The 15101-nt window shown below is 37.4% G+C and overlaps 1 protein-coding gene across 1 annotated transcript in view; it reads right to left on the bottom strand.

Moving 5' to 3' along the window:
• Nucleotides 1-1849: 1849 nt before the first annotated feature.
• Nucleotides 1850-15101, bottom strand: part of LOC121424678 (mitotic apparatus protein p62-like) — an 80096-nt gene continuing 66844 nt past the window's right edge. The window contains exons 11-12 of the mRNA XM_041620421.1: nt 3506-3580; nt 1850-3044 (exon numbers count right to left, since the gene is read on the bottom strand). Of these exons, the coding sequence (XP_041476355.1) occupies nt 2997-3044; nt 3506-3580 (123 nt within the window). The 3' untranslated portion in view covers nt 1850-2996. The remainder of the gene's footprint in view (nt 3045-3505; nt 3581-15101) is intronic.

The following is a 15101-nucleotide window of genomic DNA, read 5'->3' as shown; positions in this document are numbered from 1 at the left end:
AGTTTTATAGCTATTATCAGTTTTTGAAAGACTTTAAGAGGGGAGATGGAAGCAAGAGGCCATATCCGAGGTAGTAATGAGGCACATGTCCAGATGACACTTTCAGGGTTGGTAAAAAGAAAAAAATGATAAGGGGGGGTGAAAAGAGGAAGAATCTAAAAATTTATTTTTTTTTGTTTGAGCGCAGTTGGATTCATGCCTGCTCTACTGCCAGATCAGAAATACAAGACACATAACTTTTATATTTGTCCAAAAATGACCCGTGACCTTGACCCCCCCCCAAAAAAAAAATAATGAGATCACTGTCACTCTCATAATGCTAACATAGATGGAAATTTGTTCCCTCCATGGACCCTAAGCATGCTCCCACAAAAAGGTTATTAGTTCATTGCCAGAACTAGATGCTTTTAATGAAATGACCTGTGACCTTTGACTCTGTGAGCCCCAAAATAATAAGACCATCTTCTATGAATGACACACATTTGCTCTCTCTCTCTACCCCCCCCCCCTCCCTCACACTCCATGAAGAATATTTTCCAATTTTAAGGCACAAACAACCCACTAAAATAAGGACATGGGGACCCTGTGACATAACATAATACAAGGGTGTGAGAGTTCAGATTTTTTTCAGCTGAATTTCAGCTTATATTTGGCTTTTCTCTGTACAAAAAAAGTATGGGAGCTCTTTCTATTTCAGACTTTTTCAATACTCTTCAGCTTTTTTCAGATCTTTTTATTTGTGACCACTCACACCCCTGATAATATCAGTAGTATAATTGATTGTAAATGTAATTGCACGGCTATGGCCAATCATGTAGAGAACACATATCTACTGAGCCTCAGACCCGAGTCCCTTCTTACAAAGAGTTACGATTGATCCAATCAATCTCATTTGTACGGAAATCCATCAATGTCATCATTTTTTCTCCAAGAAACCTGTACAATGACCTTTGTAAACAAAGAGAAGCCACACTTAATTTTCAAGAAAACAATGAATGTATGAATATACAGAATTATCTAGAAACGTTTTGAACAAACATGTATTTTACATGTTGGCCTTGCTGGCTTTCCATAGTTGTGGCTAATTTGATTAATCGCAAATCTTTGTAAGACGAGGCCCAGGTGTTCATTTCATAGAGTTACAACTATGGTAATTTTTCTCATATTACCATGGTAACATGGTTCAGCAGCCAATCACTATCAAGGTTTCCATGGTAGTTACCAAAGTAGCAAAATTACAACAGTTGTAACTCTAATGAAACAGACAAGATCTGAGCTTTCAAGTAGTATGCATGTCAATGATTAATAAAGGAAACAGTCCATGACACTGACATTCAATCCAAACATATTCACATGTAGACAAGAATTTGTAGTTTTTATTAAAAAATGAAAGTTTTAATGATGCTTCTTGTGGCACTTCAAATGTTGACATGATAATTATTGATCAAAAAATGTATTTCAATGATTTAGAATCACAACTAAACTTAGAGAACATAAAACAGAAGAAAAAAACGAGAAATTATGGTATGTCAACACAAGGTAATGCAATACTTAATACTGCCATTAAACTTCATGAGATATATATCTTATATCTTCTTATTATCAACTGTTTCCATGGCATAAATACCGACTTATAGTGGTAAATGACCTCTATTCATTAAGTAAAAGTGACTTTGGCTTTGTTTGATGATGTGCCATGGCACAATCTTGGTCCCTTCTCATTGTAAATCTACTGATTTTGTCCATTCCTCAACTGGGAGAAAAGATGCAAGTTGTATAGCCTCCCGATGTGCTTCAAAATTTGTGCGCTGCTAACAAGGCAAATAATGATCAGTTTTTAATCTTAACATTCATGTATCAAACCAATAATTTAGAGAGCAAAGATTTTGTTATGTCGTCTTAGAGCAAAAGTATGATAACTGCCCAAAAGATTCAATAATAATCCATTCCACTGGAATTTACAAGATTACTTGATCTCTTTGGTGGATGAGGAAATAAGGACTATTTTTATCTCCACAAAAATGTTTTAATTCAATCAAGAGCAACTATCAAAAGCAAGTACATAGTAATGTTTTCCCGGCTTTTTGCCGAGAATCCTGCTTTTAGTGGGGAACCTTCCTTTACTGGAAGGGTATTCAAGGCTTACTAAATAACCATTTTTTTTATTCTTCACATTTGATGAAAACCATGCAGTAAAGTACATTGTATCCAGCTGCAATCAAATCAGAGGAATGATATCATTGTTATACTACTAGAAGCCTGTGAAATGATCAGGGAATAATTTCTTGGGTTAGAATTCAGCATTCTGCCTGAAAAACTAGCCTCTGTTGAGGAGCTTTTGGGAGATATTAATTGAAACATCTTAACTGGGCTCTTCTTCCGCTCAACAAGATAATGCCTAATTGCTGATCGCCCTGCCCAGGCCAGAAAGCAACAGAAATTGTTTATATGGATACAGTCATTTATACCCATAGTTCTATCTTCAAATTTTCCCCCAATTTGAACAAAATCATTGTGATGGTGACTTGAAAATATTACCAACCATCACAAAGACACACTATAATAATTCACATACAATCATAATTGGTTCTAATGGTTATTTATTCAATTTCTCTGAAATTTAATCCATAAAATTTTTATTTTCATTGACAAACTTGCTAATAAATTTGAATAACTTGTGATAAAATTGTGATTTTACATCTTATCAACATCAATTTTTTTGTGTGTTATCATCACCAAACAAAATTACATTTCATTAATCTCATTAAATGAAATCCAAGTCACAATAAAACAATTACATTTCCTCATTCATCCTCACATAATTCTTCCAGATAACTTTTTTTCAAATGATTTTCGAAATCCATGGTTGATTGATGAACAATATGTCGAACATAATCTCTGTTCAGCTTTTACCATCCATTCTGAGGTACGTAGAGTTGACAGTTCATAAACGGTCCTTGGACTAGATATGCTATGCTACGTTCATTCTTTTACTTTCATTTCAGTTGGGTGCTTTTATACCACGACCAGAGCTCTTGGATTTTCTGAGAGGGAGAGGGTGAAGAGATGACAAAGAAATGAAAAGATACAGATCATAGTTTTTTTGAAAAATAATAAAATATGAACACATGGAATGTGTCTAGCAATCTAGCTTTCACTGTAAGAGTATAATATGAACCAGTGAAACATCTCTGGCAATCTTGCCTGCATTATGCAATTCAATGTACCAGTAATGACTTTTTGAAAACAGTTCATCAGATGATTAATTTCTTGGCAAAGGGAGAAAAAAATCCATTGATTCAGATTATTGTACATAAAACAAAAAAAACTTTGCCAATCAATTAGTTAATGAGAACATCATTATTCAGATTAACCCTAGATTGCCTTCTCTTACATTTTGCAATTCACAACATTTCTATCACTTCCATCTCAGCCCTTGCATGGAAAGTGGGATTGGGTAAAAAAAATCTATAAGAGCAAATATTAATGAAAAGAGTAAATTTACCTTTGTTTCTGAGAGATGGAACTTTGATTTGACAAAATTCTTGAATTTTTCCTCCTTCTTTGGCTTGCTCGGAGACTGCATGAAAGATAACCAATAAAAAATATTCTTTTAAAGATTTGACAAGAGAAATAATGAAGAAAAACAGGATAAGAAAACAAGAACTCCAGACAAGAGTGTTAAACAAAAAGAGCTGGAATGGGCTAAAGAGTGTTGCATAAAGCTGAAATTAAAAGAGTTTCCAATGGTTTTTGTACAGAGGAAGGCTAAAATAAGCTGAAATTTAGCTGAAAATCAAAACAAACAAGTTTAAATCAGTTATATTGATGAACTTTCACACCCCTGCATATTTTCTGGATTTGGCTGGTGTAAATGCTACCATCTTTAGTTGTCCCTTACTTCCCAATGAAGACAGCAGCCTTTTGAATAATGATTTAATCATTATTCATCAAAAGAACAAGAAGGAAATTCAAACTAACAAACAAAAGACCCAGATACATATCTATGAACAATGTGCAGGGCCAACATTAAAACAAAGATAACAGTAGGCAAACATCTGATTCTATAAATATCATCTTGCACAATTCCTTGGCAGATATGGAGGTCTAATGAGAAACTCCTTCTTGGCATTGCTTTTCAAATGAGAAATAAAGACACAAGAGAAGAGGATAGAGGAAGGAAGAGAGAAGAGAGAGGGAAAATAATAGACAGAAAAGATATTAAAAAAAAGGGATACATATGATGGTGGGCCCCAAGTCTGCGCACCTAACAATTTGAGTTAAGATTTAACATGAATTTCTTCTTCTTTCACAAAATATTTTGGTTAATAGTGTTCCTTACATTATTAAGAGTAAGTGTACCAAATTTCTCATTAAAAAATGAAAGAAAATATAAGATTTTCTTGAAAAAACCTCGGGCTGTCATTTTCAGATTGAAAAAAAAAAATGGTACCCCATGTCTGCGCACTCATTCACTTTGCACACGATTCGGGGATTTTGATGACAAAGGCTGCATTTTGAGGCCGTCACATGAAATGCCCTGAATTCATTATTTTTCCACCATTTTGAGTCGGATTTTTTAATGAATACCTGCCTATGTATTGCATGTGTAAAGTTCGTGCCCGTTGCGTATCTTCTTTTACTAGAATCGCGCAGATACGCGGGTGCGCAGACTTGGGAGACCGCGCAGACATGGGGGAACTGACCATACAAAGCAAGCAATGAAGAAGATATGTAGATTGAAAGAATGAACATGGAAGAATGAAAGTTTTAGAGAGAGAGATGCAAATACAATAGAAATATTGAAACCTATATATTTCACATAATAAAGACTGATACATCGATTGAGAAAAAATCTAAATAATTGAGCTTTCTAAGAGAAACAGGAACTTCCAATATTGCAGTAATATACACAAGAGGAAATGAAGGACAAAAGTTTGAGAGCACAGACAAGAAAAGAACAACTTTTATGCTTTATTTCTCTGTCCAAAACAAATTAGTAATGCAGAGAAGGACACCGTGAAAAGAGAAGCGAGCGGTAACGGTGAAAAGTGGGTTGAAAGAAAAACAAGAGTCGGAAGGGAAAGGTGTCTTGGATAAATGATTGGATAGGGGGTTTGTGAGGGAGTTGATACATCTGTAATGGGGCTTTTGTATGAGTGGGAGATACTTGGTGATATATAAACAAACAAGACATGGAAACTTTTCAAGTGATCATTTTTTATTGTGTCTTTTTTCTTCTTATTGCTCTGAAAATTTGACTGTTTAAACTCCCAGTTAAAAATTCTGGTTTATATCTCTTTCCAAATTTACAAAGTGAAGTTTTTAAATAGTGGTCAAGTCCTTATCATCTGTTGTTTATTCCTTAACCTCCCCCCCCCCCCCCCCCTCTCTCTCTCTTGGTCTTCTCAGACATCCACCAACCCGGAAATTCAGTTGGTTTTACCTCTTCATATCATAAGACACATTATATCATAATTGCCTCTACAAGAAATAAAATCTCAATCATCAATTTTTATGATAAAAAAGATAATTCATTAGAAATTATACAACACCACATGTTAGCCATCTGCTTGCATATAAAATGCAAAATCATATTTTTTAAGACAAATATTAATAAATTCCTATTCTTAATGGATTTTTGTCAAACCTTCCATATTTTCATTTGATTTTTCTGCATAGTAAAAACCAAATCACTTGACAATAAGCTTCCTTCATATGATTCATTTACCCTTTCTTTAAAAACTCTTCATCTGCTAATTTCTTTCTCACTCTCTCTCCTCTCTATCTCTCTCTCTCTGACTATTCTGTCCATATGTTTTGATTCGCTTGAATATAAAGCCTGGACAGTGTCAGTTTGTTATGATTGTCATGATGTGATTAAGAGATCTTTTCCTGTAACTTCTTAATTATGAATCCTTCCTATGGACTCCCTAACAAGTTTATTTGTCTGTCGATGTCACTCCATTTTATTCTTTATATTCATCAAGGGACATCAAAGATCTACTAGCAATAAGGCCTATGGCTATGGAGGTTGGGGGTATGGTTAAGTCTGCATATCATCTACAGATGGGTAAAAACAATCATTAATAAACATGTCAGAGTCTTATGATAAAAATAAGTTACATTTATATATAGCGCTTCATACGTTGGTGTCTAAGCGCTTTACATTGTCATTATTATTATTACCGTGGTCATAGGATCCATCACTGTTCCACACATAAGTGCACCATCTCCACTCCCTGGGGAGCATCAGCGCCAGGCAATGTTCTTATTACAAAACTAATAAAATCAGAGGTATTAGATTAAATAGTAATCAGAAGGATAAGAACGGCTGATAGCACCCAAGTGTTGACATCACTTTTTTAAGAAACGATAGCAAACTCTGAAGACTAGATCTTTTGTAAATCTAACTTGCATCTGATATGTATGAAATTTTTTATGTTTATTGATATTAGCTTGTTGGAGAGGACTTGAAAATTGGTTCTCGGACCAGCTGACAGTCATATAATGAATAGGCCTTCAAAACATGGTTTGAAGTTCAGGTTTTCTCAAGCATATGTGCACACTGTACAATCTCATTGAAACTTCCAAGGAGTCCGCAAAAAAATGGGGTTTAACTTTTCTCTCTTGTCTTTTATTAAACTCAACATCTTCAAATTTGGACAGTATAAAGAATTACTCTCAGATTTTTCAAATTCTAATTTTTTGAAGACCAAATTAATATATTTTGGCTATTTACAAAGAACCTTCACTGGCAATTTAATTGCTGGTTTTGGATTGGCTGGTCATGTATAAATTCTTGGAAAGCTCATTCCAGCTTTTTGGAGAACATACATGTACCTAAACAGCATTGTATCCACCTGAATACACCTGACAGTCAACCTAGACCAACCAACACACAACCTACCGCCTCCACCCAAGACAACTGCTTCGAGAGAGAATGAACTTAACTCCTTGACTGATAGCTGAGGGAAGAAAACCCAACCAATAATAAATCAATAGGAAAATGCTTTTGACACTGGGGGAAATTGGTTAATTGCGGCTGACGACAGAGGAAAGGTTGGAGCCCAAGAGCTCCCTCTACCTTTGATGACGAGACGTTGCGGAGCTGGCATAGTATCAGGGTTCCCTGACGTTTGCTCTGGCGACGATTGCTCTGCAGTGAATTCAATACACTAATCAAATGACCAACTTCAACCCCGATTAAATCCTACACCCTACCCTAAACCTAACACTGCAACCCTAACCCTTTATCTTAGATGAAATAAAACCCAGAGCAATTGTCGCCAGAGCAATTGCTGCCGGAGCACAAGTTGTGTTACCGATATCAGTCCCATACAAGGGTTTCTGTGAAAGGTAGTTAGACCTCTCTGGGAGTTTGCCTTGCTGTAAAATAGGAACACATAGATCAGATATTTGCCTGATGCAACATCAAAGTTGCTTTTGGCATCAAAGCACTTCTGTTGGTTTGGATATTCTCATATATCAAGGTTTCTCAGATAACAAGGAAAAGGAAATACGTTCCTTCACTCCTGGTGATGATTCTTATAAAATGTTTTAGTTCTCTTTATGTTATAATAATAATACACATGATTTATATAACGTCTTTTCCATTTTGATTAAATGCTCAAGGTGCTTAGAAGAGAGCAAAGCATAACAGTAAAGAGAAGTAAAAGAAAGGGTAAATTACAAATGTCTGTCAAATGAAGAAAAATGTCTGTCTTCAAACCTAGTACCTGTTGGTGAACAAATGCAATTTTAGGTTGCCCTTAAAGGATGTTGCAGAGTTTGAGTTCTTCAGCTCCTGTGGTAGTGAATTCCACAGGGCTGGTCCGGCATGAGCAAAGGCTCGATCGCCCCTGGATTTTTTAGATAGTGGAATATGTAAGAGACTAGATTGGGATGATCGCAGAGTGCGTACAGGTTGATAGCGGTGTACAAGAGACTTGTAATCGAGTGCGGATCCATTGATGATATGATAAAGTAGAATTTTTAAAACTATGCGATCAATGTTATTATGTTATCAATTATGTGTTTTATGAATGTAGATAAGAATGCAGAGCTCTGTGAAAGACAAATTATTTTTATGAACATTTTAATTGTACATATTGTGTAATTTGACATGTTTTCGTATAAATCTTAACAGGCTACCCTGGATAAAGATTTGCAATAAATAAATAAAATAAATAATCTTGGATTTGTCAATAAAAAAGGGGGACTGTGATCAATCATAGTATCTAAAACACAGAAAACCAGCAATGTCATCATCTACTGTACATGTAGGGTGCATGTATGAGACATCATTTATTTCATCAGAAGACCTGACCACTTGAAATTAACATAGTTTAATGGAAAAGTGTCCCATTTTCCCTGAAGCTCATGATTATTTTGGGGAATAATAAGACCACTTTGACACTTCATGGCATGTAATTTAAATGAATACATTCATGTCTGCATTCAGGGAAGTGGGGTGGGTAAAAGGTACACCATATCAACTTTTTTATCTTAGATTAAAGGATCTACAAACTTACACATTTTCAAAATTGTGTGACTTTCCCCAACTTACCAAGGCAAGAATACATGTATTACTGGCATGCATGCAGGACTAGCCGAAACTGAGAATTCACCAACTATGACCCAAAATTATGGTTCAAATGAGAGTTTTGTAAAAAAAAAAAAAAATGCTTGGAAATTCTATGACCTGTTTGTACACCTAATCTTACTTCTTCATCACATGTTAGGCCTTCTTTAAACTTTAAAGCCAAAATCTCTTTCTTGATAAGAGCTTCAAACTCTGAATTCAGTTGGGCACATCTAGTCCATCCCAAACCCTGTGGTCAACACCTCTGCAGTTGAGTTTAAGAACATATAAAGTGTGTCAAAGAGCCTATCCCTGCCCCCATGCCGCAATGCTGGCCAAGCCAATCCATGTACCTCGTTGGCTTGTAAAACATAATGGACTTGTCAGAATGATGTTGGTAGGAAATAAGAAGGAAATGTTTGGTATCTATGGCATCAAGGGGTCTCCATCATGTCATATAATCACACAGATATGGAGGATCTGATATCGGGGCCATGCTCTATTTATAACATCCTGCAACGAGGAATGAACTCTCACTACCCCTCCTCCTTCCCCCACATCATTCCATTCTCTCCCCCACCATAACAAGGGCAAAGGCGGGGGGGGGGGGGTCACCCTCCCGCTGGGGCAGAGGTGTTCTGACACTGGCAAGCAAAACAAAATTTGTACCCCTTCTGCTTTCAACAGCTGATTTTCCAAACCTTAGTTCCACCTTCGCAAGATGTGCACCCCCCATACCACTTAAGTTCCACCTCCCCAAGATATGCACTCTCGTATTAGTTCTATCTATCTCCACATGCTCAAACCAGCCTACGCCCTTGCATGATGTTGTATTAACCCCCCCCCCCCCCCCCCCCCCCCCCGTTTCTCTTACCTTCTCTATTCATTTTGCTTGGCCATCCCCCCCCCCCAGTCTGCAGGCACAGACCCTGATTGAAACTTTGATCAACAAGTGTGTCTCCAAGCAAAGACCAGCAGATTAAAAACTTGCTGTTTCGAGAGGCCTTCAGTACACAAGAGGCATGAGTAGGCTGCACATTCAGACCCGTAACTCTAGTGAGGGTTTGCAAAACAGACCCCCCCCCCTGACGAAATTAAGCCCGGAGCAATAATCGCAGGAGCAAATGTTGTGTCACCGGTCTATTCATTCTCCCTCCTCCATCCCCCTTTCCCCCTGATTCATCATTTAACTGTTTGCACTCCCCCCCCCCCCATCCCTAGCAATATTTCCTTTTTCCTGTCTAATTCATTTCATTAACTCCCCTCCCTCCCCCTTCCCTTTTCTCTGTCCTCTCCCACTCCAAATATTTTGCTTTATCCCTCAAATACCCTCTCTCACCTATCTCCACTCTTCCTAACAGGTATCCCTCTTTTCTAAACCTTCCTACTCTTAAACCCTTTTAAACCTTTCTTTCTATTCCTGTCCATTTTGCCAGTGTCATCCCTCTCTCCGTTTTCTCTCCCCAATCCCCCCCCCTCCTCTCCATATTATTAGATTCCCTAGTCACCCTCCCACATCATCTGTCTCACACCCTCCCTCTTGGCTCGATGGTTCCTGTTCTCCAAACCCTTTATTTTTATCAAGGGTATCGAACTCGATAAGTCACATACACCACCTTTCCTCCCAAGTTGCTTCCAGGATGAGGAATGACATTAGGAAGTTCAAATGGTCATTGGGTTTACATTGGAACCGGGTCAAACTACTGAAAGTGGGCTAATATGGACAGTCACTTGACCAGCCAAGAAAGATCCGTACAACATTCTTGCAGTATATTCAAACCAATGCACATCTATCTGATCATTCATTTGGGAGCTTCTGTATTGCAGCAAAATCTAGACATTTTCTGTGCTTTCATAAACTTATTTTAAAAAAAAGGTTGTGTTTGCATTATCCAAATGCACCAATGTTTCCCAGGAACCCAGTTGAATATATTCCTCACTCCCATTAACCTATTTCAATGATCACAAATTGGATTGGGGGGGGCATGATAAGATATCTAAAGCAGGTAAACTTGCTTAAGTCGAAGTTCTGTAGGTAGAAAATTTGCTTACATAGTTGAACAAATGTTTTTGACTACATTATTCCAAACACGTGTGATATACCTTTTCAATTATCTAACTCAAAGAGATATCTGTGGCTCCAATTCATTTGATTTGACTTGGGCCGAGTCACATGTAGAATTACGTAGGAAAGGTTGAAATACCTGAGAAAGAAGCAGGCAAAAAAAGAAGTTTATTTTATTTTCAGGGGGTACTTGTCACAACTTACTGCCTCAATCTGCAACATTGGATAAGCATTAATATTTTAATGAAATGAATGGAGGTTTCCAGGGCTCTTTTGAGCAGCTAAATACCCCCCCCCCCTCGAGCACCCATGCAATTTTTTTTTTTTTTTGGTTGGAGCACACTGCTGTGTAGCTCACTTTTAGCTCTGGAGGTGGGAGGGAAGGCCTGTGGGCCATGGCCATTAAGTTGACCTATTCCCTACCCAGGCTACCTGGTTGGGTGAGAAAAGGTCTAAAAACTATTTGTATTCTTGTAATATTTCTCAATCTTGCATTGTACATGTTTTCTTTTCGATTAAGTGCCAAATAAAATAATAAGAAGAAATTTCAATAAAAGGGAGAGGGGACTCATTGCCCTTTCTTTTTTGCAGGCCTATTCCGTAAGAGGCAGGATACATTTTCCACAATTGCTGACGACATATAATGCCATCACAACGTCAATGTAATGAAATGACTTCAATTGTTGCCTCTCTACACCATACCCAATATCCTTTTGTAAACTACCATTGTGCTACATCATCGTGCATGGTGCAAGATAATCTTACAGAAAACTTGAAAAATGTGATCAAAACTGGACCCATTCATGATTTCCACGTTGTCGTCCGGCCCATTGATAACGTCAGCTGATACCCATCTAAAGGAACTGCTCACGCCCCTTATCTTTCTCAGTATATGCCCCCCTGTGCCTGCTGCCGCCCTGTTAGGTGCTTTCCCTTTGTAAACTAAGGTAGCGCAACGCACCCGCTATGTGACAGTAAGATAAGTCAATTAGCCACTTTGCACAACTTACAGTGAACCTTTGACGAAATTAATGTTTTCTGAACTGCTAAATCTTTGAATTGAATGCATTTCAAAGAATATGTGATGGTGACATTGCTTATTATTAACTGTATTAGACATCTGAGCAGGGCAACTTTGAAACCTTGTTGCCTGCTTAAGACTTGGATCAAAATTTGCCGGTCAATAAAATTCTGATTGTTTATCCACGCGCCCAATTTATTGCCCACTCAAGGAAGTCGATGAGAAAATGCGTGAAAATGTGGCGGCAATAAAAGGCAGCGCTAAAATCTGGGTATTCTACGCATTTTTGTACGCGTCCTTGAACCGCGCAGTGCTATACGTCATAATGGTAATCAGTTGAGACAACGCTGGAGCTGGATACTGCGTTCCTAGGCCAGGGACGCGTCATTTCAATTACGTCACAATGGTAAAGTTCAAAGACCCAGTTTGCTCAACATGAGAAACTAGATTTTCATTCTAAAATTTCAAATATCTAAATTTTAACGACTTTTGCCATAGATGTCTGATTTGGTTAATAATAGCAATATTGACTAGCCTGGGGGCGAAAGGACATATATCGCCCTCACTAAGTTGATATAAAAAATTGATATAAATCTAGTTTGGGCGATATGTCGTATTGCCACGAGGCCAGTCAATATTGCTTTATTAGTATTATGTTGATGATCATTAACTTAGGTTCTCTAAATGTGAAGAAAAAAATAACATTGTAGCAATGGTGAATTGGTTCATTGATCAGTAATCACTATGGTTAGGCAACTGTGTACTAACCCAAATTGCCTAACTCTTTAACTTCCACATAATATACAATATCAATGAACTCTTCTCCTGACTAATCTGAAATCTGCCTAACCCTACAAAATGGGGTTTAAAAGTAAAAACATGAAATTCATCACAGGCATTGTTTGATATTATCAAAGAGATACTCCAAGATGCCATGTCTGTTACAATGAATATTACTGAATTTTTGAAACATTAAAGGGATGAATCAGCATTGGAGAGAGTTTAAACAAAAGGAATGAGAGGGACACTGTAAATATTTTATATACCGGTGGTGTTTAACAAGACCTCAGATTTACTAAACTTGTACTTAATTGCATCAAGATGAAAATGCTGATCATCATTTTTTAATTAATATTCCTGCACTCAACAAGAAGAAAGTTCCAATTATCTAATTAGTTTCAGACACCCCCCCCCCCCACCACCACAAAAAAATAATAAGTGGGAATTTACAATGTATCTATCACTTTTGCCATGACACTAGCTATTCAACAAATCCTCCACATAAAACTAAGAATGTATGTATATTGTTAATTTTTAATCAAATTATAGAATTACATTCCTGTACGGTGTACCAATCTGCAAAGTCACAGACAGGGTTCCCCTCAGATCTTGACAAGAACATGTTGTTTACACTGCAGCACCGGGTACCATAATAAGCACCAACACGGTTACTATTCCAATTGTATATTTTTTCTCATCTTTGTGAATTTTCTATGATCAATTACAGCAGTTTGTGGGCCCTATTGTACCGCATTTGGCGCATTTATTCCCGAACATAATTGTAAAATTCCTAAGCTCAAAGTTATAGCTTACAAGTGCAACGTTCCATTGTCACCTGTGCATTCTATGGTGAATATCCCATATTGTAAGAGTAATCCTCTATTATGACCCTCCCAAGTCCGACATTCCTAACACCTTGTAAACTTCATACACCCACCCCCCCCTCATGAAACATATCATTTCAAACAGGGATAAATAAAAGCTGCAAAAACCCTACATTCCCAGATCTCCAGAGAAAGGGAGTAAAACATCTAGAAAGGGATTAATGAGCGATTTGCAGAGCTGGCGACAAATTACACTCTGTAAGAACAACAATCAAAGACGTGCGAAAATCTGCACAAATGGAAGGCACACCTGCCGAATCATAAATGTAATTTTCACGCTTGGATCAGGAAATATGCCGATGAGAAGATAACACTTGTATGTACATATTTGTCTTTGTTCCAAGCCGACAGAAGAATGCATACCAGCCATACAGTTTTACAGATCAAGATGCATCCATTTATTATTCCATAAAGCTCTTGATTTTCATGCAGCACGATCAATTCAGAACAATTTTACGGCTCAAAGATGAATATGTATTGCTTTGGACAGACAATGATATAATTTACTTTCTCAATTTATTGTAACTTAAACCAATGTTTAAAACAGAACTTTTGGTGCAGAACGCAGAAATGTTATTGGCAATCAGTGTACATTCCAACTTATCTGATGATTTCCCGGGGATGGAATTCCCCTTTAAAAATAGACGAGCAAAATATGCAAATTGTATTAGGAGTTTTCTAAATCATCTAATACAGCAACACTTCTTATGTCACTTGTATATATGTCCAGTGCATTTCTCAGCAGAGTATTCATTTCCTCAAGGTTGTTTCTGAACTAAAAATATGCATCTCATACTTGTTTCATTTATTAAAAAGAGAAATTGACTATCTAAGGCCTTTGAAATAGATCCATCCAAATAATCCACCAGACAATACCTATCCTTGGCTAAGAAGAACCACAGCATAAAGATCTCATGTTGACCGCCACAACCAAGTACTGCTAAGGAACCTTTTTGAAAGAGGTCACTCATAATGACACATCAAGAATTGACTTTGAATGCACTATCCTCAAGTCACCCTGCCTTTCAGGGCCCAATGAGTGATTACTTTTAAAAGATCACAACAATACAATGTCGGCAAACGTTGCCAATTTGTAGCCAGACTCCTGCACGGAAAACCCATTTGGGTGGTTAGATGTCGTCACTGCGATGAAAGCAGTACAAGAGGACCTTGAGGCGCTTTACGAGAAGTCAAGGCACAAGGTCATCAGATGCAAAGGACCTGAGGATATGCTTTGAAGTGCCGGGACTCCTCTTCAAGAACAAGGTTACTTTAAACATCTTCTATTTAACCAAAATAACTATTCATAAAAGGAAGTGATGAGCACTTTTTGTATGGCCGTATTGTGGGACTAGTGTCTGGTAGTTTTGTCTCCAAATTCATATTCCATTTCCAGAAATATAGCGGACAAGGTCGCGGAGGCACAAATGAAGCCAAAGCATGCCATCTCTCTAAAAGTCGTTGCTCTTGTAGGAGTGTGCCACGGCTGAAGCCATTACCAATCATAGGCAGAAAACACTCTGAATATGGGATTGTTACACTGTACGACCCCATTCACAATATCTTTCCTGAACTGGTTCCCAACCAATATAGAAGATCGCTTCTTGAGCTTTCACAATAAGATCTGCTTGTCTTGGCACCTAAGACAACATATATGCCTACAGGTTTCTAATGCCATAATCTGTGAGTACAGGTGAGTCTGCAGAACTTGATTCGACCACAAAAGACTGTTCGGCTAAAGAGATGTTAACATATTCTTTGCACAAT

This window comes from Lytechinus variegatus, chromosome 12 (genome assembly GCF_018143015.1).
Source record: "Lytechinus variegatus isolate NC3 chromosome 12, Lvar_3.0, whole genome shotgun sequence".
NCBI classification, from domain to species: Eukaryota; Metazoa; Echinodermata; class Echinoidea; order Temnopleuroida; family Toxopneustidae; genus Lytechinus; species Lytechinus variegatus.
The sequence above is the reverse complement of the archived record's forward strand: the minus strand, read 5'-3'. Positions and strand labels throughout refer to the sequence as shown.